The 27467-nt window shown below is 41.7% G+C and overlaps 2 protein-coding genes across 6 annotated transcripts in view; one reads left to right on the forward strand and one right to left on the reverse strand.

Annotated features, from left to right (window-relative positions):
• The window catches only part of BOC (BOC cell adhesion associated, oncogene regulated), an 84723-nt gene extending 79963 nt beyond the window's left edge, over window positions 1-4760 (forward strand). For all 4 annotated transcript variants that reach the window (XM_065942973.1, XM_065942976.1, XM_065942974.1 and 1 more), the window contains 4 exons: window positions 556-791; window positions 962-1038; window positions 1528-1721; window positions 2795-4760. In XM_065942973.1, the coding sequence (XP_065799045.1) occupies window positions 556-791; window positions 962-1038; window positions 1528-1721; window positions 2795-2982 (695 nt within the window). In that variant the 3' untranslated portion in view covers window positions 2983-4760. The remainder of the gene's footprint in view (window positions 1-555; window positions 792-961; window positions 1039-1527; window positions 1722-2794) is intronic.
• An 81-nt stretch (window positions 4761-4841) lies between these two features.
• CFAP44 (cilia and flagella associated protein 44) overlaps window positions 4842-27467 on the reverse strand; it is a 133891-nt gene continuing 111265 nt past the window's right edge. For both annotated transcript variants that reach the window (XM_065942581.1, XM_065942580.1), the window contains 7 exons: window positions 25953-26063; window positions 24062-24192; window positions 22863-22979; window positions 21762-21963; window positions 17896-18056; window positions 15828-15962; window positions 4842-7610 (listed from right to left, as the gene is read on the reverse strand). In XM_065942581.1, the coding sequence (XP_065798653.1) occupies window positions 7437-7610; window positions 15828-15962; window positions 17896-18056; window positions 21762-21963; window positions 22863-22979; window positions 24062-24192; window positions 25953-26063 (1031 nt within the window). In that variant the 3' untranslated portion in view covers window positions 4842-7436. The remainder of the gene's footprint in view (window positions 7611-15827; window positions 15963-17895; window positions 18057-21761; window positions 21964-22862; window positions 22980-24061; window positions 24193-25952; window positions 26064-27467) is intronic.

Genomic DNA, 27467 nt, shown 5'->3' on the forward strand with positions numbered 1-27467 from the left:
GAGAGAGTCAGAGGATGCTCACAGGTCTTGGAAGGTAGAGAGGATAGAATGGGAGTTTGTCTGTCCTCGCTGCATCCCTGGAGCTCAGCACTTACCTAAGTCTGTCTCCTTTTACTATCTGAAGCTGCCGATTGACCACACGTTGACCCTGCCTCTTCCTGCCTCCTCAGGTCTGCGGCTGCCTTGAGCTGTCCCCCTAATCCTCGGTTAATCTGAGTTATCCACTGAGTTCTGCTTCACATGGCAACACATTTGGTCACCTTGCTTCATTTAAATATTGCACTCCTTCTGTTCACTTACCACTTTGTTCTCCCAGACCTTGGTCCTATATCTCCTCTCCTACTGCAAAAAAAAAAAAAAGTCTAGCTGTGAGGAAGTGGGTGACAGGAAGACTTTTCCGAGAGAATATTCTCTCACCTGGGGCAGAGTCAATTCCCTGCCTACCTCATTTGACCTTAAGTCCTCAGGAGTTTTCTGAGATTCGTATGGGACTTTTTTTATCAGCTTCCCCAGGCCTCCTTGACCTAAACATAGCTCTGTCTTGTGTTCTTCCAGAGCATACAACAGACCTGGGATTTCCTCGAAGTGCCCTTCTGTCCTCCTCTTGCCAATACACTATGGTACCACTGGGAGGGCTCCCAGGCCACCGAGCCAGTGGGCAGTCCTACCTCAGTGGCACCAATGGCCGGGCCTGTGCCAACGGGGTATACGTGAACAGGGCCTGCCCTGTAGCTGCCGTGGGCTACGCAGGCATGAAGCCACAGCAGCACTGTCCAGGGGAGCTTCAGCAGGTAAGGTAGCTCTGGGAGCAGCGTGGGCACACAGGTATGGGGTGCCACAGAGGGGTGGTCGGGCCACCTCCTGGGACTTCTTCCCTCCCAGGCTCAATCCTGGGCTGCTGAACAAAGAATGGGAAAGTTACCTGGACTCTGATGTGACCTTCTCGTCACCCTTTGAGCAGCAGGAGGATGTGAACAGCATGCTGAGGCAGACCTTTCTTGGCAGTGGATACGACCCCCACAGTCCACAGATTCCCAGGTACCCCGGCCTCCCACTCCTGAGCCCCAGAGCTCGCTTTCTGCCTGGCTTCCCAGACCTGGCATCAGTCACTGAGAGGGGAGCCCTGTTGCGCCCCTCAGGGATCCTCTTGTGACAGCCTGCTCCACTGGACTCTGAGCTTGAGGGGGAGTTGTTGTTTTTGTAATTATGATGCCTTTTCTGCTCAGAAATTCTCCCCTTGCTTGTCAGTCCAGAGCAGCACCACACAGCTGGCTATGTCCACAGGCACCTGACTCCACATCCTCTCACATACTTGGGACACACATGGAATCAAATGGATATTGACTAGACTTGCCCATGCAAGTGAGGATGTGGCACTCTTGATGTCCAGAGGGGAGCAGCCCCTGCCCCGTCTGAGCTCTGCCTAGCTCTGGTGCCCACAGACAGGAAGCAGCCAGGGATGTGGGATCCAGGCCCACTCTTCCCCTCCTCCCTCACCTCTCCCCCCATCTGCTTATGTGCATGCAGAGCACCCAGGTCTAACCCGGACGAGGGCGCTTTCCTGTATACACTGCCCGATGACTCAGCTCACCAGCTGCTCCCGCCGCACCGCGATTGCCCCCACCTCCAGGAGCAGCCTGAAGCCACGGGCCAGCCAGGCATGAGGAGTGTACCCCAGAGTCCTGGGCTGGAAGCCATGTGGGACCCTGTTTTTCACCCAGGTCAGTGCCAAGGGCAGAGCAGAATAAGATAGACATCTATGACTCGGGAGTGACATGGAGGCAGGGAGAGAACAGTGATGCTTAAGGGTAATGCTTGGTAAAGACCATCCACAGCTTGTATATCCAGGATGGGTGTGTGAAGGGGAGCTGGCCGCCTCCTTCCCTGCTGAAGGCCCAGCAGATCTGCAGGAGGGTGTCAGGTTCAAGCTATGTGCTCAGAGACGGAGAAAGGGTACTTCTCCATTTCAGAGAAAGAAGCCTTTTTGGTCTCAGCATTTCAAGGCAATTTGCAAATTCCTGCTGCTCTTCTCTTCAAACCAAGGGGCACTTTCTCATCACTCTGCAACACCTTGCTTTGCTGGGTCCTATGTCTTTATTAAGGAATGAGGTTGCACCCATCATTAAGAAGCCAAGTTCTCACATCATAGAACTCTGTGCTTCCACCAGACTTTCCCTCCAGGGGACTCAATGCACAGTGCCCCCAAGCCCAGCCACTGGCTTTCTTTGTGCCCATCTTTTTGATACCTGGTTGGGCACAGGCTGGTTCAGAGAATGAGCTGATGTTTCTTAGCCTTCATGGAGTGGATGCTAGGTCACATGCAGATCCTAGACCCTGGCTCTGGGAGATAAATTCCAATATAGGCACCTCCGAGACGCAGACCCCATTAGCATCCACACTGACCTCCCTCTGTCTGGGGGGTGAGTTGTGAGTGGGACAATCATGGCCAGAAAGCATGGGGAGGCTGGACCGGCAGCCCACACCTGGAAAGAGTAGGATTGTCTTGCACAGTTCCTGGTCTCAGCCCACCTCATTTCCACCCCCCAGTTACAGGGTAAATGCAGGAGGGTCTCCCGCTTCCACCACTGAAAAGTGCAGGTGTGGCGGTGGGTAAGAAGTGGACCATGCCAGGTCTGTGACTGTCCTTAGAGGGAGTGCAGCTGTTCTTGTGTATTGGTAGCTATGGGTCTCTGTGTCTCCTCTAAGGCCAGTGTAGCCAGCTCCTGTTCCAGAGAGTGAGCACTATTCCTGGTCAGTCTGGACCCTAACGTTTCCTACTTCTCTCCCCCCTCAGGACCCCCATGCTGCCTGGGCCTCGTGCCAGTTGAAGAGGTGGACAGTCCCGACTCCTGCCCTGTGGGGAGAGGAGACTGGTGTCCCCAGCACCCCTCAGGGGCCTATGCGGGGCAGGAACTCGGGGTGCGGCTCTCCCCCAGCCCACCAGTGCATGTGTCTTTCGAAACACCACCTCCTACAATTTAGGCAGAAGCTGATATCCCACGAAGACTATATATTATTTTTTTTTTAAAGAGAGGAGATTGGTATTTATTTTTCTATAATAGCCGTATTTATATATTTATGCACTTGTAAATAAATGTATATGTTTTCATAATTCTGGAGAGACACGGCAAGTCCTCCCCACTGAGGTCTGAGATGGAAAACAAGCCACAGCGTAACAGGCATCAACAGGCAACACAGTCTGAGGAGGCAACATTTCCCTTGGACACAGTCTGAGGAGGCAACATTTCCCTTGGACCCTGTGCCACTGCCCGGGGAGGGCTGCAGCAGACCCACAGAAAAGCCTGTGGAAGGAGGACTCCTAGGCACACCATCCACAGTGACCGTGAGAGAAGCAAAGCCAGCGCCATGGCATCAGAGCTGGAGCCACCCGTGACAGCGGCTGGATCTGGTGCTGCTGGCAACGTTTTCCCGAGATGCCCGTAAGATAGACTGAGATGTGTATAGTACTGTGAGCATTAGCAAACCTTCCATAAGCAATAATCTGTGACAACATATCTCTGTAAAAATAAACACTGTAATGTCTAAATAAATGTTTAGTCTTCCCTATAACCAGCTTAGTCATGTATGAGTCAGCATTCTCCTCAGATGTTAGGATCCAGTCTGAGTATTTGAAGAAACGTCCACTTGGCAACGTTTTCAGATCCGTCAAGGAGAGATCTGGAAAAGGCGGCAAACATTTCTGATTTTGTCCTTTTAAATGTCGAATGTCAGTTGTGTTTTCATCAATGCAGGTGTGTCTTGTCCAAAAGGGACATGGGGTACACTGGGCGAGGAGAAGCCGATTCACTGTTCTCTGACTGGACTTGAGGTAAAGCTTTGGGCAGCTCAAAGGAATGAGACTCATCTTTTCTCTGCAGGTGTGTGTTGACTAAGTATTTTCTCTAAAATACCATTTAGTGAAGTGCTGTGCTACACCTGAATATACGGTGCCTGGTAAAATTCACTTCCCTTTTTCCCAAAGACACACCAACGTAGCCAGAGGACTTGACTCACTAGTTGTTTAAAATGAACATTTACTCACTGCCCTCCAACCGCAGGATCAACCTTTCTATGTACAAGTGGTAAAATGGAGGCCAAAGCTTTTTGCTGAGAGCCCTAACTCACTTTTAACTGTTTTCAGGAGGGAAATGTATCTTCTGGATTTCAGTAGAAGTGAGTTACAGATGAAATGCCAGTTGAGACACTTAATCCCGTTAAGAGTCATCAATGGTAGACCCTAGCTTCACACTCTAGTCATGAATTGGATAAACCAAATCCTAGGAAAGCCCCAGGAGTGATTTGATGGTTCTGGACAAGTGCACCCTCTGCTGACAAGAAGAGGTTCTTGCAGCCTTTCTCTATCCAGCAGCTAAATTGGAACATGGTTTTTAGAAAAGCAGTATTTTTAAAATATTTTAAGAAATGAAATGAAGGACTATAAGGAAAATGGAAATTATAGGAAAGGAGAAAAAGAGCAGGGAAGAGAAGACTTCAGACAAGATTGAAGAAGCAGGGAAGATTCAGACTTCAGGCAGGATTGTGACTTCAGATAAAATCTGGCATGGAAGGCCTAGAGGAGGAGGGGGACAGGCCTCACCTCTCAGATGTGGGCTGTAACTCACCTAGCCCACTGGCTTTTTTAAATCTTCATTTTGTTTTGGTTTTTTATGCTTACTGATCTCAATGGTTGTCAAAGTAAGTTTTGGTGAATGCTATGGATGGAAGTGGTATGTTCCAGTGCTGTGCAGAAAGTAGTTTTAAATAACAACACTGAATGCTTTTACCCACCCCCCCACCCCCCCACCCCCGCCCCGGAAAAGTCCTGGGAAAGAAAAGGCACTTCTAAGGCTGGTTAAACAAGATAAATGTGCATATTTAGCCAATTGCAGGAAAAGATTAGGGTACCAGGCCTTTACATTTTAACCTAGAAAAAACAACTTATATATTCAGTTTCATTGCATTTTGCATTTCTTTAGATTCAGGTTAATTACTGTAGTGTCTTTTAAAAGTCTGATTCAGTCAACAATCAAATAGAAGAGTAAGACTTAGGTGTGTGGGAGCTAGTGAGGGTGCAGAGTTCAGCTCTTGGCTAGGAGACCTAAGCTACCTAACAGAATAGACTGTCTTGGCAAAATGAGTAACTCATTTTCCTATGAAGTTCTGACAGAAGGGCTGGACTCTACATTTTCTTTCAATGTTGATATTTAATGATAACAACTGACCCACAAATAACTTAGACTGATTTTTGGCCTCTCTCAAAGGTGGCTGCCTTCTCTAAGGGCACAGCAAGAGGCGGAAAATAGTTTGCTTAGGAAACTAGGACAGCTTTCCATCTATCCCTAGTCAAGGCTGCACCCTGGTGCTCTTCTGTTTGATAGTAAACCTCCCAAAGACTCAGATGCTCATACTTAGTTATAGATGCAAGACTAAGCCTGGGATCAATGAAATTAAACTAAAGCTACCTCTATTTCTTGACTAATTCAAAGTAAGAATGAATTAACTGTATTGTCAAATTCCAAACATACTGTATGAAAGCTTAGTAAACTTTGGTGATTTTTGTTTGGTTCAATTGGACAAAAAGTAGTAATCTTGACTGGTTTTACTCCTACATTGATAGACACATGAATCCTTGACATGGCTCTTCTATAGACTGAATTCATTCATTCTGAATTAGGATTTTAGAATGACAGGAATCCTCAGAGCTTATCTAAATCTCTCATTTATCTGATAATGAGGCCCAGGAAAATAGTGGAACTTACCCTAGCTCTCACCACAACAAGGGACAGTGTCCCCTCCAGGACCACTCACTGTATCCAGGCAGCTGCTCAGGGTGGTGACCGGCCAGCCAGTTGAGTGAGTAGGTCTGGCGGTATCCCTTCCAGTTCCAGCCAAGCTTCAGATGGACACATCCCCCAATGCACAGTTTGACTGCAACTTCATGGGAGATGCAGGTTGGAAATGCCCAGCTAAGTGGCTCCCAGATTCCTGACCCTTAGAAATTGGGTGAGATGTTGTTTTACTTATTTATTCCTACATAAAAATTAAAACACTCAGAGCTAAGACTAGCATATTTTTCTTAAATACTTGAAGGGCACACATAGTTAAGGGCGAAGAACAGAGAAGGTGGTAAAGGGTGCTGTCCAATAGAGAGGCTACTGCATCAGAGCTCTGTGCTGACAGGCACAAATGGTAAGCTATCTGGACTTCTTAAATAGGAAGATGAAAGGATCTTAGACACAGCAGGCCAGGTGGCCACCTCTAACATATATGTATTCCAACAAAGAACCCAAGTCTTGTTTATAATTTTGGCAGGCAGATCAGCAGGCTAGCCACAGGTTAGGAAGACTTGACTTTGCTGAGTCACTTTCTACATTGGTGCAGTATTGCCTTCTTTACCTTTCCTTTTCAATAACCAATTCATATTCTGGGACAGCTTCCAGAGAGCCTGTCATTAAAGTGGACCTGTTACTAGACCTATTACTAACAGGAATCCAAGTGTTGGTAAAATCATCCTTAGATGAATTCCGATGACCACTTACCCCCAAACCAAATGGGGTAACCAAACTCAAAATGTTACATACAGTCAAAAGTTATTATTAGAGATCTCTCAGTGATGGAATCTATTTCATTACTTCCTTATCTGTATTAAAGCCAGCAAATGACGCAAGTAGAACCAGAAGGAAAATGGCACAGGATATGAGAAACTATAGGAAATGCTGGTAGAGTTGCAGACACCTTCAGAGAAGAGCCTCCTTCTTAACGATTCTGCAAAATACACTTCTCTGCTCCACCCAGAGCTGAAGAGTTTGCTAAAACTCTGGGTGATTCAGGAAGCTGATTATTTCTTGCTTTATGCCAGCTGAAGGCCAACTGCTCTGTTCTTTATATTCCTGAATCCTGAGCCCTCAAATAACTGACTTATGAAGTTAACAATGTCAGAATTCTAAGTTGCATTTCTTTTTCCCAGATATTGTTTGTTGACAAAATGGTTTTTTTCTCTTGTGTCCTCTCAGAGAATACCTGATAACAAAGTTTATTTTCCAAGGATTTAACCATCAAGAAAAGGAGGTTTTCTCATGGTTTGCTGAATGATAGATTTTCTTGCCAATGGCTAAACATTCAGATAACCAAAAACCAAATTTTACAAAACAGGATATAGTACTGATTCTTTCTGATGGTTTGAGACTCTGCCTCCTAAGACTTTATATTCGATCCATTTGGTTCCAGGCATATCTAAAATGATTCAGTTCAATATAAGTAGCTGTTGAGCATTACAGTTAGTTCTGAGATAACCAATTGGGGGGAAATCATTAAAACTACATGACTGGCTCTGGTTTTAGACTTTTGCAGACAATGAGGAAACAGAACTTTGGTTGAATTGTGTGTCAAATCATGGAAGGACATGAGGAGGAAGCAAAGTTAAAGCCCCGGGGACTTCATTCATTCTCTTGTGGGCGATGAATCGGGGGCAGGAGGAGACCACCTTTCTTACGCAAAAGAGCAATCTCTTCCTTTAAGGCCTGAATCCTTTTGGCTTGGACTTGGATCAGTTCAGTGACCCTTTCTCTTGCCTCAGTATCTGCTTTCCGAGGGCCCTGGAAGGCATTGCCCTGTTGAGAGAAAACACCTCCTTGCTTTAAGCATCATTTGGAATATGGAAACTTCTCTGTCTTCATTGCTCTATTAGGTGTGCCTGCCTTGCAGTCAATCTAAAATAGCCACTGCTCTTTAAGAACCCTTTAGTTCTTCCTCTGAAATCCCACCATTGGAAATGTGTCCCTTTGTGCTAATAAGCAACTCTTACATGCAAAAATCCCCTTTAGAAGGTAACTGATTAAGCTGGCTATCAGTCACTCAAACCCTACAGGGATCATCACTGGAATTCTAAGGTAAGATATCTCCTTTTCCTATATAGCTCATATCATAAGTAGATTCTCACTAAATCTAAATGCACATTAAAGGAAGAGACATAACACCTAGTATCTTCCCCCTTGCCCACCTTCACTGCAGAGGCTATGAAAGCTAAATACTAACCTTACCCAGTTCCTCTTCCAGCTGGGAGTGGCTCAGTAGATGTAGCAGAAAACATTTGCTTGCTTTCTTAATGAAAGGGACAAGAGGCTGGCATTTGGGCACTAATGAGAGAGCCGAGGCAGCCTCTGTGACTCTGAAGGGAATTTCTGCCAGTCACTGAGAGAATCACAGAGATACCGGCCATGACATCATGGCCCAATAAACCAAAACCCCTAATTTGTCTCCTGCAGACTTCTTAAGTGAGGAAAAGCACCCCTATTTGTTTGAACTACTCTATTTTGTTACTTATAGCTAAATGCGTGCCCCTCTCCCCCCCATGCCTAGTCAGTCTAGATGGTCACTCTGAAGTCACCATAGCTTTTCCCTCATTCTCCTTATCATATCCAAACAAATTTTGGCTACTCTTTAAAATGTCTTTGGCCTTGCCATCTACACCCCACTCCATGCCTAGAGTGTTGTAAGAATAATAGCAGTGGGGTCAGCTTGGGAAGCAGACCTCAGTTAAAAAACATACTTCACACATTAATTAGCAGGTTAGTTGACCACTCTGAGCTTTGAAAACCGATATTTTGAAGATTCAGTGACCTCGCCAATGGAATGAGACCATACCTGTAAAGCTATGAATAGTTACTATGTAAAGAGACCCAGGTAATAATTTTCTTTCCCTGATCTCCTGGGTCCAAACTCTTTCCTTGCCAAGGTATCTGGATGTTCAAAGCACATCAAGCTGGGGGGAGGAGCTAAGATGGCAGAGGAATAGGATGGGGAGACCACTTTCTCCCCTACAAATTTCATCAAAAGAACATTTAAATGCTGAGCAGACTTCACAAAACAACTTCTGATCGCTAGCAGAGGACATCAGGCGCCCAGAAAAGCAGCCCATTGTCTTCGAAAGGAAGTAGGACAAAATATAAAAGATAAAAAGAGAGACAAAAGAGCTAGGGACAGAGACCCGTCCTGGGAAGGGAGTCTTAATAGAAGAAGTTTCCAAACACCAGGAAACTCTCTCACTGGTGGGTCCAGGGGAAGTTGTTGAATCTCGGAGGGCAACCTAACTGGGAGGAAAAATAAATAAAACCCACAGATTACATACCTAAAAGCAACTCCCAGCAGAAAAGTACCCCAGACGCTCGCATCCGCCATCAGCAAGTGGGGGTTGAACAGAGAGGAGCGGGCAGCATTGCTTAGAATAAGGACCGGGCCTGAGTGCCCTGAGGGCAATCGGAGGGAGCTAATGTGAGATAGCAACTTAAACTGTGGGATAGCAGAGAGAGAAAATTAACCAGCAAAAAGTGCTAACCGAACACACTGCCAGCCTATTCACAGAACAAAGGAAGGACAGCAATTCCAGAGAAGAGCTAGCCGGCTGTGGACCCGCCCATCCCCCGCCAGGCAGGAGGCAGAGGGGAGGGGAAAGGGGCAAACTTTGCTCCAGAGACGGCATCCCCTACCAAACTGCAAACAGGCTTCCGGTTTCTAGCCAAAGACTTCCTGAGATTCTGGATGGTTGACATCCGCTGGGAGGGTCGCAGCTAGAGACCACCTCCCCAGAACAGACAAGGCGCACCTAACCGGCAGGCGTGGAAACTGAGGCTGGGACCACAGAGGGGATAAGGTGCACTGTACCCGGGGAGAGTGCGCCCGTCAAGCTCCTGGCTGCCTGAGCTGCTCGGGCCAGGGAAGGCACAAAACGCAGGCCCAACCGAGTCTGGGCTTTTGTGGAGTACCCCAAAACTGGAACCGCACGCAACTCAGGGCCCACTCCCTGTAGAGCAGCCTGGAGCCTGAGCAGTGTAGATGGGGAAAGCACACGCCGCGAGCGGGGGCAAACCCAGTGTGGCCAGAACACTGTGAGAGCTCCCCACACACGCCAGTGACATTTGCATGCAGTGACCCTCCCTCCCAACAGCACGACTGAACAAGAGACCACCTCTGCCTGCTTGCGTCAGGGCAGAAATTAGACACTGTAGAGACCCGCAAACAGAAGCAAAATAAACAAAGGGAATCGCTTAGGAAGTGACAGGTGCAACAGGTTAAAATCCCTGTAGTCAACACCGACTACACTGGAAGGGGCCTATAGATATTGAGAAGTGTAAGCTGGAACAAGGAGCTATCTGAAACTGAACCGAACCCACACTGCCCGCAACAGCTCCAGAGGAATTCCTAGATATATTTTTAATTTTCTTTTTCTTTTTCTTAATTTTTTCTCTTTTATTTTCTTTTAAAATTCCCTATTACTCCTCTATTACTCCGTAATTTTCATTTTCTTTTATTTTCTTTTAAAGTCCTCTGTTACTCCTTAATTTTCATTCTCATATATTTTTACTATTTTTTTAATTAAAAAAATTATTTTATTTTATTTTAAAGTCCTCTATTACTCCATAATTTTCATTTTCGTTTCACTATAACCTTGCAAAAAAAAAGACCCTATTTTTAAAGCAAACTTTATATACATTTCTTAAATTTTTTGTGTTTTTGTTTTTAATATTGTATTTTTAAGGGTCTAACCTCTACTCTAGATTTTTACTCTTTGTTTTTCAGTATTTGATATCAATTTTGGACTTTTAAGAATCCAATATTCAGTATCCATTTTTACTCAGGAGTGTGATGATTACTCTCTCCCCCTTTTGACTCTCCTTTTTCTTCCCCAGATGACCTCTATTTCCTCCCTCCCCCTTCTCTCCTCAGTCCAATTCTGTGAATCTCTGTGGGTGTTCTGGGCTACGGAGAACACTTAGGGAACAGAGTACTGCATAGATCTGTCTCTCTCCTCTTGAGTCCCCCTTTTTCTCCTCCTGCTCATCTCTATCTCCCTCCTCCCTCTCCTCTTCTTCATGTAACTCTGTGAACCTCTCTGGATGTCCCTCATGGGGGAGAATCTTTTCACCATTAACCTAGAAGTTTTATTATCAGTGCTGTATAGTTGGAGAAGTCTTGAGGCTACTGGAAGAATAAGACTGAAATCCAGAATCAGGAGACTTAACCCCAAAACCTGAGAACACTGGAAAACTCCTGACCACAGGGAACATTAAGTAATAAGAGATTATCCAAAAGCCTCCATACTTACACTGAAACCAACCACCACCCAACAGCCAATAAGTTACAGAACAAGACATACCACGCAAATTCTCCAGCAAAGCAGGAACATAGCCCTGAGCATCAACATACAGGCTGCCCAAAGTCACACCTAACACATAGACCCATTTCAAACCCACTACTGGACACTTCATTGCACTCCACAGAGAAGAAATCCAGTTCCACGCACCAGAACACCGACACAAGCTTCCCTAACCAAGAAACCTTGATAAGCCAATCGTCCAACCCCACCCACTGGGAGAAATCTCCACAATAAAAAGGAACCACTGCCCACAAGAATACAGAAAGGCCCCTCCAAACACAGCAATATAAACATGATGAAAAGGCAGAGAAATACCCAGCAGGTAAAGGAACATAAAAAATGCCCACCAAGCCAAACAAAAGAGGAGATAGGGAATCTACCTGAAAAAGAATTTAGAATAATGATAATAAAAATGACCCAAAATCTTGAAAACAAAATGGAGTTACAGATAAATAGCCCAGAGACAAGGATTGAGAAGATGCAAGAAATGTTTAACAAGGACCTAGAAGAAATAAAAAAGAGTCAATTAAAAAATGAATAATGCAATAAATGATTTCAAAAACACTCTGGAGGGAACTAACAGTAGAATAATGGAGACAGAAGATAGGATAAGTGAGGTAGAAGATGAAATGGTGGAAATAAATGAAGCAGAGAGGAAAAAAGAAAAAAGAATCAAAAGAAATGAGGACAACCTCAGGGACCTCTGGGACAATGTGAAACACCCCAACATTCAAATCATAGGAGTCCCAGAAGAAGAAGACAAAAAGAAAGGCCATGAGAAAATACTCGAGGAGATAATAGCTGAAAACTTCCCTAAAGTTTTCAGGGGAAGGAAACAGTCACACAGGTCCAAGAAACCCAGAGAGTCCCAAACAGGATAAACCCAAGGTGAAACACCCCAAGACACATATTAATCAAATTAAAAAAGATCAAACACAAAAAACAAATATTAAAAGCAGCAAGGGAGAAACAACAAATAACACACAAAGGGATTCCCATAAGGATAACAGCTGATCCATCAATAGAAAGTCTTCAGGCCAGAAGGGAATGGCAGGACATACTTAATGAAAGAGAATAACCTACAACCCAGATTACTGTACCCAGCAAGGATCTCATTCAGATATGAAGAATTCAAAAGCTTTACAGACAAGCAAAAGCTGAGAGAATTCAGCACCACCAAATCAGCTCTTCAACAAATGCTAAAGGATCTTCTCTAGACAGGAAACACAGAAAAGTTGTATAAATATGAACCCAAAACAACAAAGTAAATGGTAACGGGACCATACCTATCAATAATCACCTTAAATGTAAGTGGGTTGAATGCCCCAACCAAAAGACAAAGACTGGCTGAATGGATACAAAAACAAGACCCCTATATATGCTGTCTACAAGAGACCCACCTCAAAACAAGGGACACATACAGAATGAAAATGAAGGGCTGGAAAAAAATATTTCACGCAAACAGAGACCAAAAGAAAGCAGGAGTCGCAATACTCATATCAGATAAAATAGACTTTCAAATAAAGGCTGTGAAAAGAGTCAAAGAAAGACATTACATAAAGATCAAAGGATCAATCCAAGAAGAAGATATAACAGTTATAAATATATATGCACCCAACATAGGAGCACCGCAACATGTAAGGCAAATGCTAACGAGTATGAAAGGGGAAATCAACAATAACACAATAACAGTGGGAGACTTTAATACCCCACTCACACCTATGGATAGATCAACTAAACAGAAAATTAACAAGGAAACACAAACTTTAAATGACACAATGGACCAGCTAGACTTAATTGATTTCTATAGGACATTTCACCCCAAAACAATCAATTTCACCTTTTTCTCAAGTGCACATGGAACCTTCTCCAGAATAGATCACATCCTGGGCCATAAATCTAGCCTTGGTAAATTCAAAAAAACTGAAATCATTCCAGTCATCTTTTCTGACCACAATGCACTAAGATTAGATTTCAATTACAGAAAAAAAAAAACCATTAAAAATTCAAACATATGGAGGCTAAATAACACGCTTCTGAATAACCAACAAATCATAGAAGAAATCAAAAAAGAAATCAAAATATGCATAGAAACAAATGAAAATGAAAGCAGAACAACCCAAAACCTATGGGAGACTGTAAAAGCAGTGCTAAGGGAAAGGTTAAAAAACAAGAAAAAAGTCAAATAAATAACCTAACTCTACACCTAAAGCAAGTAGAGAAGGAAGAAATTTAAAACCCCAGGGTTAGTAGAAGGAAAGAAATCTTTAAAATTAGGGCAGAAATAAATGCAAAAGAAACAAAAGAGACCATAGCAAAAATCAAGAAAGCTAAAAGCTGGTTTTTTGAAAAGATAAACAAAATTGACAAACCATTAGAAAGACTCATTAAGAAACAAAGAGAGAAGAACCAAATTAACAAAATTAGAAATGAAAATGGAGAGATCACAACAGACAACACTGAAATACAAAGGATCATAAGCGACTACTACCAGCAGCTCTATGCCAATAAAATCGACAATTTGGAAGAAATGGACAAATTCTTAGAAAAGTATAACTTTCCAAAACTGAACCAGGAAGAAATAGAAGATCTTAACAGACCCATCACAAGCATGGAAATCGAAACTGTAATCAGAAATCTTCTAGCAAACAAAAGTCCAAGATCAGATGGCTTCACAGATGAATTTTACCAAAAATTTAGAGAAGAGCTAACACCTACCTTACTCAAACTCTTCCAGAAAATTGCAGAAGAAGGTAAACTTCCAAACTCACTCATTATCAGAGAAATGCAAATCAAAACCTCAATGAGGTACCATTACACGCCAGTCAGAATGGCTGCTATCCAAAAGTCTATAAGCAATAAATGCTGGAGAGGGTGTGGAGAAAAGGGAACCCTCTTACACTGTTGGTGGGAATGCAAACTAGTACAGCCACTATGGAGAACAGTGTGGAGATTCCTTAAAAACCTGGAAATAGAACTGCCATATGACACAGCAATCCCACTCCTGGGCATACACAGCGAGGAAACCAGATTCGAGAGACAAGTGTACCCCAATGTTCATCGCAGCACTGTTTATAATAGCCAGGACATGGAAGCAACCTAGATGCCCATCAGCAGACGAATGGATAAGAAAGCTGTGGTACATATACACAATGGAATATTACTCAGCCATTAAAAAGAATACATTTGAATCAGTTCTAATGAGATGGATAAAACTGGAGCCCATTATACAGAGTGAAGTAAGCCAGAAAGATAAACACCAATACAGTATACTAACGCATATATATGGAATTTAGAAAGATGGTAACGATAACCCTATATGCAAGACAGAAAAAGAGACACAGATGTATAGAACAGACTTTTGGACTCTATGGGAGAAGGCGAGGGTGGGATGATCTGAGAGAATAGCATTGAAACATGTACATTATCAAGTGTGAAACAGATCACCAGTCCAGGTTGGATACATGAGACAAGTGTTCGGGGTTGTTGCACTGGGATGACCCAGAGGGATGGGATGGGGAGGGAGGTGGGAGGGGGGTTCAGGATGGGGAACACATGTAAATCCATGGCTGATTCATGTCAATGTATGGCAAAAACCACTACAATATTGTAAAGGAATTAGCCTCCAACTAATAAAAATAATTGGGGGAAAAAAAAAAAAACACATCAAGCCAACAGATGTGTATTCACGGCCAACTCTGAAGGTTCTGTCTTGGCATCATCCTTCCTGAACACTGCCTTGACTCTCAGCTCAAAAACTGTCTAGTGGATAAAGGGTCTTTGATATTCAGATTCTAGTCTTCTCTAATTCTAGTTGTAAACCTCCCAAAGCCTTTTATTCATTCTTTCTTTTGGACTTTTGCTCAGACCAGTGAGTCTTCAACTCTAGCATGCAGCAGAGTCCCCTGAAAGGCTTGTCTAGATTCTAGGCCCACTCCCAAGAGCTTCTGATTCTGTATGTCTGACTGGGGAACCAGAATCTACATTCCTAACAAGCTCCCCAGGGGATGCACATGCCATTCTTCACGGAAACACTTTGAAAACCCCTGGTTTAGAACATTTCCTGGGAGCTTAAAAAGTAAAAACCAAGAGAAAACAGTATTTTTACAGAAACTATTAAAATATTATAGCATACAGTTTAGAATATGCCATACCTGTGTTTGGTTCCTAGAAAGCAAGGCTTAAATAGAAACTTTATTATTAAATAAGTATTACCTACAACATACTATGTGTTAACTATTACTATGTTAGCCTCAAAAAACCTATCAGAGCAAGTTGAAAGCCATAAAAAGTAACAAGTGTGCTAATAAGTAACGTGGTTTAGACTTTAGGTCAAAGGAAATACCTGATATTGAAAATGGATGTTTGACACCAAATTCAGGGAGCATGTTGACATCGTTATTTACACTTAAATAACCTTACCTCTCTAGGGTCAAGGCAAATCCCTTAATCAGTATTTTCTGTTTGAATTCATAGCACCCAATAGGCATACAGTGAAGCTAGTCCCTCATTGTAATGTAAACAGCATCAACTCAGTGCCCTCAGAGACCCAGGTGGGCCAAAACCCATTCAAGATCAAGGTTTGTTTAAAAGCCAGCACTTAGTATTTTTATGAATAGCTCCCTTTACAGAACATCCCAAATTCTGACAAAGGGTCTAAAGAAAAGGAACATACCTGCTGGTTCTGTAGAGTATTCAGTCTCGAATCAAGCTGCTTCTTTTCAATACACAAATCATTCATCTGATGAAGTTTTTTGGTGTGCTCTTTTGTCTTCATCATCAATTCCCATCGAACTTGAGCAATCTTTTCCTACCAGGGCAGGAAGGTGTAAAATGGATTCAGTGAATGAGAGAGGAAACAAAAACAAATGTCCAGATTTGATCAAAACCCTCAAGCAAACGGAGTGATATGCACATGAAAGTGAAAGTGTTAGTAACTCAGTGGTGTCCGTGTCTTTGCAACACGATGAACCGATGAACCGTAGCCCACCAGGCTCCTCCGTCCATGGAAATCTCCAGACAAGAATACTGGAGTGGGCTGTCACTCCCTTATCCAGGGGATCTGTCTTACCCAGGGATCAAACCTGGGTCTGCGGCATTGCAGGCAGATTCTTTACTGTCTGAGCCACCAGGGAAGCCCAGAAGTTTTTCTTGACAAACTAGACTTGGCCCTTGTAGAATTTAAAGACCATGCTTATTGTACTCACTGCCTGTCATGTACAGTGACTGCTGCTGCTTAGTTGCTTAGTCATGTCCAACTCGTTGTGACCCCATGGACTATAGCCTACCAGGCTCCTCTGTCCATGGGATTTCTCCAGGCAAGAATACCAGAGTGGGTAGCCATTCCCTTCTCCAGGGAAATTTTCCCAACTCAGGAATCGAACCCAGGTCCTCTCACATTGCAGGCAGATTCTTTACCATCTGAGCCACTAGGGAAGGCCTATGCACATGGGGAAATATAGTAAGTCAATAATAGAAGCAGGTGCATCAGGTGTGATTACAGAAAAAAAGAATAAATAGGATCAAAGTGGGCAAAAATAAGATGGAGATACATATCACTCCACTTCTGAAGAAGGATATTAATATGCTGAATGAGTGCTAGTGTTCATTAAGTAAAAGGGAGAATGATTGTTTAACCAGAAACTTTCCTGTATCACTTACCCCCAGTGTTGGCCCAGAGTCCTCAAGGTGGCCAGCTTCAATGGCCATACATCTGCCATTGACTTTCCTTTGTTACCCTATTACTCCAACAAATTATTTTAGATTGCACATATTATCTCCAGCACTACCCTGATTGGAACCAGTCCCACTGACACCAGCACTGGAGTAATTTGTTTCTCCACAGTACAGTGACAAATCTTAGATAAGAAAAGAAAAGATACCACTGGGAACCTCTCCTCCTTCCCTATCTGCTGTTAAGTCAGAAAACTAGAGAAGCCATGTGATTGGTGAGCTTATAAAATCTTTGTAAAAGTCCCTCTCTTTGAATCAGGATGTAACTGGAATACTGCCTCATCTCATGGCTCCAGGAACAGTGTAGGCATTTAACATTTAAGACCCTACCAGCTAAATAGTATATACCCTGTTATAAAATCTATTACTTAGAGATGCTTTTCTAATTTCCAGAATGGAAACAACAGGCAAAAGCTATATAGAATTATATAAGTAGGATCCTCGGCGCATTACCAGGTGCTACTAGTGGTAAAGAACCTACCTGCCAATGCAGGAGACATAAGAGACAGAGTTTGATCCCTGGGTTGGGAAGATCCCCTGTAGGATGGCTTGGCAACACACTCCAGTATTCTTGCCTGGAGAATGCCATGGACAGAGAAGCCTGGTGGGCTACAGTCCATGGGGTCACAAACAGACAGACACAACTGAAGTGACTTAACAGGCACAGAGTATAGCAGTTCATGTCTAACACTTAGAGCATTTATACATTAATGCGGACCTCAGAGTGGAATCTCTCTTCCTTCATGCCATGCTGCCCTCATATTTACATGAATCCTGGACCCCAGACTCCAGTGCTGGTGCTTCATCCCAAGATAGACCAGTACCTCCAATTAAGTGAATGATAAGGAAGCCGAGACAGACTTAAGACCACGGGGGAACTCAGTGGGGCTCACAGGAGCCTGTGAGATGCTCTAGCTGCACAGATGTAGAGATGCTCTGCAGGGACCCCATGACTGCTCACCAGGAGTTCTCACCTCTGCCCAGAGGGTCACCTGCCCTCTCATCCTTACCTCCCACATTTTCATTTCCTTTACGTTCGATAGCTCCTTTCGAAGCTTTTTGATCTTTAGTTCTTCAAGCGTTGTATTCACAGAAAGTGTCTGAAGGGCTTCTAGATTGATCACGCGGCCAAACTTGCTAATCATTAGTTGACTGACTGTTTCTTCCATTTCTAAAAGAAGACAATCACTGTCAGGCTGTTCAGAAGCTTCCACTATTATTAAATGAACAATACCATTCTAAGGAACAGCTTTTGCAAATGATGGCAAAAGGCTTTACGTTACCAATTGGGTTTTCCTCTGTGACACTGCACCTACTGCTTTCCTCACTTAGAATGCACATTGCTGTACTGGCTTTTCATCAGCTTCAAATTCCCATGTGAAACAGACTCACCTTTCCCAGGTGACTTACACACTCTGGTCTGCTCCTGTTCAGACTGTTCATGGGCCCCAACAGGTTATAAAGCCTTCGGGTTTTAATTTTTTACTACTGATCTCTGTAACATCTTGTGCTAAGACTAAAATAGGTACTGAATAGAAGTTTCCTTCTCCAAGTAAAAACACTCAAATCCTGGCAGTGGTTCACAGGGTCCTACCTGCCCTGCCCCTGTTAGCTCTCACACCTCTCTCATTTACTCCAGACACCTTCTCACTTCTCAAACATTCCAGGCTCACTTGGGTACTCTCATAAGGAATCCTCTGGAATTACCCTACCTGGAATTCTCTTCCCAATATAGCCACGTGGCTGGTCCCACACAGCCCATTTTCTGAAAACAAGCTGTGAGATTGGAGGTAGACTCATTTCCAGTACACTCATTTCTGAAGGTGTAACCAAGTGTGACTTGTTCTCTAACCACTAGGGAGAACCATGTCTTAGCAAGTATATCACATTTACAGAGAACTCCTCCTTGGCCTCCTACAGGTATCAGCACTGTTTCCCACTCCTTTTAATTTTTTTTTCTTAGTTCTTTTCATCTAGCATGCAACATTTTACTTTTTATTGTCTTTCCTCAACATGGGAACACTGGAAAACCTGGAGAAAATTCCATTTGTGGGATTTTAAGAAAGTATAACCTTGCAACAAAATTTTCTATGACCAGAATCCCCTAAGTGAAGTCTGAAGGCCCTAACATAACAAGTTGATGCAACTCAGTTACTGGGCAGGAATGTGTATTCAGGATAATCGTTACCATGACTGAATGATAAAGGCATAATTGGCATGACCGCCATTTTGCACAATCCAGGAAGGATTATTCATTTCTATTATATGTGAGTGGCACCCCCATGTACTTGCATCATGTGGTGACCATGATAATTAGTGATGCAAATGAAATAATGATTGGATTATTTGCTCTAGCCTGTGGCTGCCTGCTTGGTCCCCTCAGTAAGAACATTGACTGCCCCAAGCTAGCCCATATATCAGGGTGCCCTCTCCCAAGGCAGCCTCATGGACTAGGACATGGACTCTGGTCTTTGCCTTTCTCACAGCTAGTATTCCCTGGGGACATAAAGCCTTCTGGAACACCCCCCATTCCCCAGTCCCCCTTCCCATAGCTGCAAGCTGTGCTCTTCTTGAAAAGGAGAGAACTTAACTTCCCATCTCATGTTCTAAACTCTCCTCTTCTTCCCCATTGGGTCTGGGATGGAGGAAGGCACCAGTGAGTGACTAGTGACTATGGTGTTTCTCGTCACTGTTAAGCCTTTGTTCTCTGAGTTATAGGAAATGAACCCACTCCTAGTTTCACCTTCAGAATTAGAAGATCAGTCTTTAACCAGACCCACAACTTGCTTTCAGAAAACAAACCAGGGATGGGAGAAGAACTGAAAACCACTGAATAAAACTTCTACTACACAGAACTTTTTTTTAAATTTCAACTAACATTCCAAAAATATGAATACTTCATTTCATCTTCACACATTTTCCCAAACTGAGAGGTTACCCAAATGAAAACAAGTTTCTTTCTTCATTTTCATACTAGTTTGTTCCCTTGGTTTGACAAATAGTATTTCCAAATATAAACAACATTCACAGGCTACAGAAGTCAAAGGAATGTGAAGTACGAGAGAAACACTGGGGCCTCAAGGTTTACACCTGAAAAAACTCTGTGTCTCAAATAAGTGTTATTCAAGCATAGAGTCCTAACACGTATTTTAAAATTTTATAATCCAGCCACCCATGAGAGCAGAACCACCACCTCACTGAAGACTGACTTCTACAAATTCAAGCAACTGGGACTGACTGACAACCATATTTTTCCTTTTTTACTTTCCAAATTTTCCTTTAAAAAAATATTTAATTTTGGCAAAATTCACATAATAAAATGTACTATTTTAATCTCTTAAAAGTGTACACTTCTGGGGCTTCCCTTGCTGTCCAGTAGTTACATGATTCCATGCTCCCAATGCATGGTTTGAACCCTGGTCGGGGAACTAAGATTCCACATGCCAAAAAAAAAGTGTACAGTTCTGGGGCATGCTATTCTACCACTCATAATTTTATTGTTATTAAAGTTGGAATACTTCATCACTTACATCTATGTTTCATGTCTTTACTCCATACATCTTACACTATTTACCTCAATTCCAGGTGAACCAAGAATATAAAAGTAAGGAACACTACTAACAGAAGAAACAATAGAAAAATATGATCTCAAAATAGGAAAGGATTTAAGACATACATATATACACAACGTGCAAACTATAAACAGACTGATAAATTAATTATATTAAGATTTTTTATCCCAAAAGATACACCAAATAAAAAGGCAAGATACATACTAGAAAAGATTCAAAATACATGTAATAGATAAAGACAGAATATAGAAAAAAAAAAAGAATAAACTCCCTACAATCAACAAGAAAAATAAAAAACAGAAGTAAAATACTGGGCAAGGTGTATAGCAGGCAAGTTTCATATGAGAATACAAATAAATGGCAAATAAATGTATGTGAAGACATTCAACCTCAAGGAACTAGGGAAACAAAAAGCACAGTGAAATACAATTTTAACAAATACCAGGTTGACAGAAACATGAAAGTCTAACATTACTAAGTGTTGATGAGACTATGGAACCTAGGCAATTCTCACCCTCTCGGTGGTGAGGGAAACAGTAGGAACAGAAAACAGTGCAACCATTTTGGAGGACAACTTGACAATACCCAGGCGAGCAGAAAATACACACGCACCCCCATCTCACCCACAGTCCCCAGTCCTGGGGACTCACCTCCCACACATGCACAGGGAGACATGTACAAGAAGGTTCACTGAAACATTGTCTGTAATCATGAAAAATTACAATACCCTAAATGTCCATCAACAGGAGGCCAAAGAAAAACTCTTATAGTCCAATGGTATACTGTAGTAGCAGTCAAAATGGTTAATTATCTGTAGCATTACAGATTACTCTAAAAAAATGGGTTAATAAAGTGAGTTGCAAATTATAGCAAAAACATGCAAAGACACTTCATATAGTGTGTGTGAATACATCTATATGTGTGTGTACCTGCCTCATGGTTGATCCTGGGGAAGGAGAGAGCAGAATGATACTAGAAAGAGAAAGGCCATCAATTATATCTTCAGTGCTTTATTTCTTAAGCTTGGTAGTGGGTATTTTTTATATTTTCTACATTTTATTAAACATAAAAACTTTAAATATTGTGAGAAATTGTTTCTGTGACAAAAGATTTATAATTTTTAAAATAGGAGAGTAACTTTTTGATAGCATCAGGAGAGAAAGTAGAAAGAGGGGAAGGCGTTATTTCTGCTCAGCGGTTTGGATCTGTGATGACCTACTGTTTTCAGAGCTGGAGATGACCATTTGACAGTTCCCTCTGTAACCAATAAATATTACTAGGTAAGCCATGGGCTTACTACTCACTCTGTATCGTTTTGGCCATCTCTCTCTTTTCTCGGATGAGCTGCTTACGCCTCTCCCGGCATTCTTTGTTAAGTCTTTGCTGCTTGGAATTTTCCTCATGGAGCTGGACAATTCGTTCTTGCAGTCGTCCCAAGGAGTGGTTGGAAAAGACTAAAGTTCCAGAAAGATCACTCGGTAGTTCTCCAAATAGCACATACTCTATCTACAAAAGCATGACAAAACTGGTATCAAAATAGACAAAAACCAAAGTAAATATAAAGTCATATAAAGGGGTGTGCTTCTTTTTCTGTCCCTTGTTAGGTCATGACCTTTGGTCTCCTAACTCTCACCACTGAGGAAGGTAAAAGCAGGAAGCTGCTTTCAAAAAGAAGTCACATTACATCCCTCTGGGACAGCAAATCTTTCCAAAATGACCACGCTGGATATCTACTGCCTAAGAATGGAACAGACATTTCAGAGCTGGAATATTTGGCAAACTGCTACACACAGTTAATCCAGTTTGGGTCAGGTTGAACAAGATAAATGTAAGGCTGATCCTCCTTGGTTTTTCTTCTCAGAAACAGCTCTCTCTCTTTACCTGACAAAATGCATTACAAGGGGCCTTTGCTGATATGATCTCTGCATTTTAACGTAAGTAGTAATTCAAGTGGGATATAGAGATGAACAAAGAAAAGGGGAAAAAGTATTTTCCTTTTATCTTAACCTCGCTCATTAACAAGTAAAGAATAAGGAAAGATAATTCTTCCACCATTAGTCCACATCTATTTAAAGAAGGTGTGAAAAGTGCCATGTGTCCAAGAGACAAGAAGATTTCAACCTCCAAGCCATTCCTTTAAGTCATAGGCTCCTCATTGCTTCAGACTTGAAGTGATTCAACTTTCAAAGTCATAACAACCACCAGGAAATATACGTGTTTTGATATTATGTTTTTATCACAATCTCAGAAGGGGTAAGAAATGTTGGGGTGTCATTCTGCAGGTAGACGTCTCAGACAAGGACTGCCCTTCTCCCCACCAGTGTCCCATGAATCTGTCTCTGGAAAAGTCTGAGGGTGACGGCTCTTCTGCTTAGAGAGGGTGGGGCAACCTCCAACCCCATCACCTGGTGGAGCTTCAACGGGATCACAACCAGCAGTTCATTCAGCCGCTGCTGCTTCTCACGTTGATAAGCCTCCAGGGCCTCCTCTGCTGCATTCAGATTAGTTGCCACAATTTTTACCTGTAGAAAGCCCCAAGTGCGAAATGTTGACAAGATTTGGTGAATATATAACCAAGGTGATAAATGAAGCCATTTGGGGAGGAAGAAAAATATGAGCTTTATCTGCCTTGTTGGGCTGGATTAAACAGATAATCCCAGACTGCCACCCAGAAGTGTGTATTATTCTCTTTCTGTTAAATCATGAGCTACACCACTTTTTTAATTGTCCCTATGACCCCAGAGTTGTAGAGATTTTGTGGATGAAAATGCAGAGGACGTGTTGCCATCTCCCTTTTATTTTCTGCTGGAAAATCATCTCTCAGCCAGTAGTGTCTCTGTAAAGATAGTTCAAATCTCATTTGGTCATAAGGATCTCAATAAATTACCGAAGAAAGCCCTTTATGGTAATGAAATTACCAACTACAGTATTTCTAAAGTACATGCCTCATCTCCTAAAATACTTGAAAGTTTTCCAAATCATTTCCTTTCTGCAAGAGGAGAAGCAGCCTACCAAAAACATTTCTGAATATGAGACAAGTGATGCTGCTCTAGGAAAGAGTACCTAAGAGGGAAACTGAGAAGATATGGGAGAAAAAAATCAATATAACAGTACCAGAAGTTTAGCTTAGTGGCCTCCCAAAGGAATGCATACCCCTCAGAATGTCAAAGTGATCTACTGGGGTCCAGAAAGAAAATGGAGTTTCCATATCTATTTATTTTTATCTTATTCTTTTTATTTTCTGTTTTTGCAAATGTTTCATAATACATTAAATATAATTAATACAATAGTTTATAGGTATAATTTCTAAATAAATACACATTTATTGTGGGAATATATGTTCCACAATTTTTTGTTTTTTTTTTACTTCCAGAAGTATGTAATCAAAAAAGTTTGCGGGCCAATGATTTAGAAAAAGTTCCAATCATCAAAGGGGCAATGGCCTTCAAAGACATCTGTAAAAGGATGCAACATGGGAAATGTCTCTCTTCTAACAATAAGTCCTAACCTATGCCATTGCTATGAAACGGCAGTATTATGGCTAGAAGGAGGTGTAGCATGTTGGGAGATGATAAACAGACCTGAAAAAGGCAGAAAAACATACTTTTTTGGACAATGTATCATGTTCCTTTTTGAGGTTATCGATCATTTTTTTTTCTTCAACTAAAGCCTCTTCAATGTCCAGCCTTTTCTCCCGAAGTTGAAGGGCCAGTTCAAAGAGACCCATATCACAATCTGAAAAGACAGACAAAACAAAAAAGCAGCTCCATTCATTAGAGAATATAGTTATAAGTGTGGACTTTGGGGCTTCAGAATTATTAATGTCCATCTACTCCAGTAAAGTTTCACTACACTTAGGGTTCCAAGTAGAAATTATTAATGGTATTAATAATCATGATAGAGACTTCCCTGCCAGTTCAGTGGCTAAGACTCTGAGCTCCCAATTCATGGGGCTTGGGTTCAATCCCTGGTCAGGGAACTAGATCCTGCGTGCTGAAACAAAGATCAAAGACCCCAGTGCTGCAACTGAGACCCAGCATAGCTAATATTTAAAAAAAAATAATCATGATAGTGGCTATGATGTTAGTATTGATGTTCTGAACAATGCTCTGAGCCAGGCTTTGTGCTGGGTGCTTTATATACCTTAGCTCATTCAAGCCCCACAGGCCCTGCAAGGTCAAAACTATTGTTCCCATTTTACAGGTGACGATCATTAAGTCTCAGAGACATCACATAACTGAGATGTGATAGAACAGGATTCAAGTACAGTATCTCTATATTAATTTTCACCCTACCACACTAACAGCCACATTTATCCACGGAGTCATGGATAAAGAATGTGGAAACATAATAGATCACTACAATGGAATCTAGTAATCTTAGTTCCAGCCCTAGTGCTACCACTAACCTAGCCACGAGATTTTGTTCAAGCAGCTTAATCCTGCATTACAATATTTTCTAGCTCTCTTTCTCTCACAAATATGATTTTAGAATTATTTTCAAAATCAAAACATGATTTAAACTTTATTTGAAATTAAAATTTGATTTATAATTTATTGAAATATCTAGGAAAATAAATTCAGATCAAGAAGAAATAGTTTTTTCCTATGAATCATTCCTCTGTTGAGACTGTAAAAATATTGGTCTGGACTATAAGAATTTTAAGGCTTCTCTGATAGCTCAGTTGGTAAAGAATTTGCCTGCAATGCAGGAGATCCCGGTTCAATTCCTTGGTTGGGAAGATCCCCAGAGAAGGGATAGGCTACCTATTCCAGTATTCTTGGTCTTCCTTTGTGGCTCAGCTGATAAAGAATCCACCTGCAATGCAGGAGACCTGGGGTGATCCCAGGGTTGGGAAGATCCCCTGGAGAAGGGAAAGGCTACCCACTCCAGTATTCAGGCCTGTAGAACTCCATGGACTGTATAGTCCATGGGGGTGCAAAGAGTTGGACATGACTGAGTGACTTTCACTCACATAAGAATCTTAAGACTGTAAGAATATTTCAGACTGGTTTCACCAGTGAAAACAGTGAATATAAAATTGCTAAGAATCTCCAGGAGACATAAAAATTTCCCTTAAAAAACAGGTTTGAAATAAGAAAATTCAATGGTTTGGCAAAAAGGGAGAGTTTTATAAAAATACACATGCGTATTTTTACATATACACATGTACATACACATACATAAATTTTCTGTTTCTTGGTAAAATGAAACTTTCTGTATAATTTATGACTGAATCAACTATAGATTGTCTCCAGATTATTTAATTTGGTACTCATAAATAGCAGCCTCAAGAAATAGGAAGTAAATTGTCTAGAGAGTGCCCAAAAGTATTCATTAGACTATACTTCATGTTTATTATACATGATATAATAGGATATATATATCCTTTCCTTAAATATTATGAGACAATTGAGAAACCAAAAAAGAGGATTTTTTGGTATTATCATCCATAGTCAAACATCACAAAGAATGCACAGTTTTATCCAACTTACTTGTTGGGCAGATAGAATCATCAAAAACCTCATCTTCAGATCCAGACTCATCCTCATCACTCTCCAAGCTGGATTCTTCTTCACTTGATTCTTCACTTTCCTCCTCTTCATCTAAGGAGAGAGAAAAACACTGCTAATATGCAGAGAAGTTCCTGTGTTAAGATAAATCCCAGATTTTAAAAATAAATCATTTTCAGTGAGTTAGTTACTAGGAAAACAAGGGGTAAATAAGGAAATTACTCAATATTTTTAGAAGAATTTAAGATAGTTAAGGACACAGGGACTGCAAACTCAAATGCCTGCAGAAGGTTATGCAATTAATTTCAGTGCATCGAGTCAGAGAGGGGTGAGACCAAGCTGCCAAGCTGCTTGTGCCGTGACCTGCCTAATGCACCCTTGGTTATACAGCATAGTGCCCTGAAAACAGAGAGGATTTTCATAACTTCTCTGAACTAAGTAACACTAGTTATCATCTTAACTTAACCTACTTTTGTGAATATTCATGTCTTACTGTGGAAGTATTAATGTTAAATGTTTGATTTCGAGATTCTGCACCAAACCCTACTGGGGTTGTTAGTTGACAAAGACTCTCCTTTAACCAAACTTGAGTCAGGCTCCTCTGAGTCCTCTTTCTGGTCCTTGACCCATGCTCTGTCCTTGGCCCATTTAGTTGAGTTTTAGCAAGAGTCCTGTTGAGTCAATTTAGTAAAATTCACTACCCTTAATATCTGGTTAAATTCCTTTTTCCTTAGCCTTAATATCGTATCACTCTGGCCTGCCTTCAACAAAAATCCTGTTATGTCAGTTTAGCAAAGAATTACCTTACCTCTCAATAATTTTCCATCAACTAACCCCAATCTTACTCCTTGGCTCTAAGTCTCCATTTGCCTTGTATTCAGAGTTGAACTGATCTCTCTCTTACTATCAAATCCCATGATAGTGGTCCCCTGAATAAAGTCTGCCTTATTGTTCTTTAACAAGTGTCATGAATGATTATTTCTTTAACAATATCATATCATGTTTAACATGTTTTATAAAATATAAATTTTTTGAATACTAAAATATATCTGTTCCCAAGAATTTTAGATAAGGATTGCATGCCTCTTCCACTCAACTCTACTCCATTTTCTTTTAAAACACTTTGAGTCCATGTATGAACAATTAACGGTTTCTATTTTATGGAACATCAAAATATATAAAGTTAAGAAGTGGACCTCATACTCACTAGAAAACTTCTTAAATTAAGATGTCTCTTAAAATTACTATTAGTGATCTGTACCACCTTATGAAGTAAATCAACAATGTTTATAAATAGGCTTTAAAATTCTTACACAGACGTCTGCTTTCAGGAAGATGAAGTAGACCTACTTCCCCTATTCTTCCCACTAAATACAGCTAAAACCCCTGGACATTAAAAATAAAATGAACACAAGATAACTCTGAGAAGTGGAAAGGAGGAGGCAGATCTACTATGCACTTCGAATCCTGAGGGACAACACTGTGGTGATTTCCTTG

The sequence above is a fragment of the Muntiacus reevesi genome, chromosome 8, assembly GCF_963930625.1.
Source record: "Muntiacus reevesi chromosome 8, mMunRee1.1, whole genome shotgun sequence".
Lineage (NCBI taxonomy): Eukaryota > Metazoa > Chordata > Mammalia > Artiodactyla > Cervidae > Muntiacus > Muntiacus reevesi.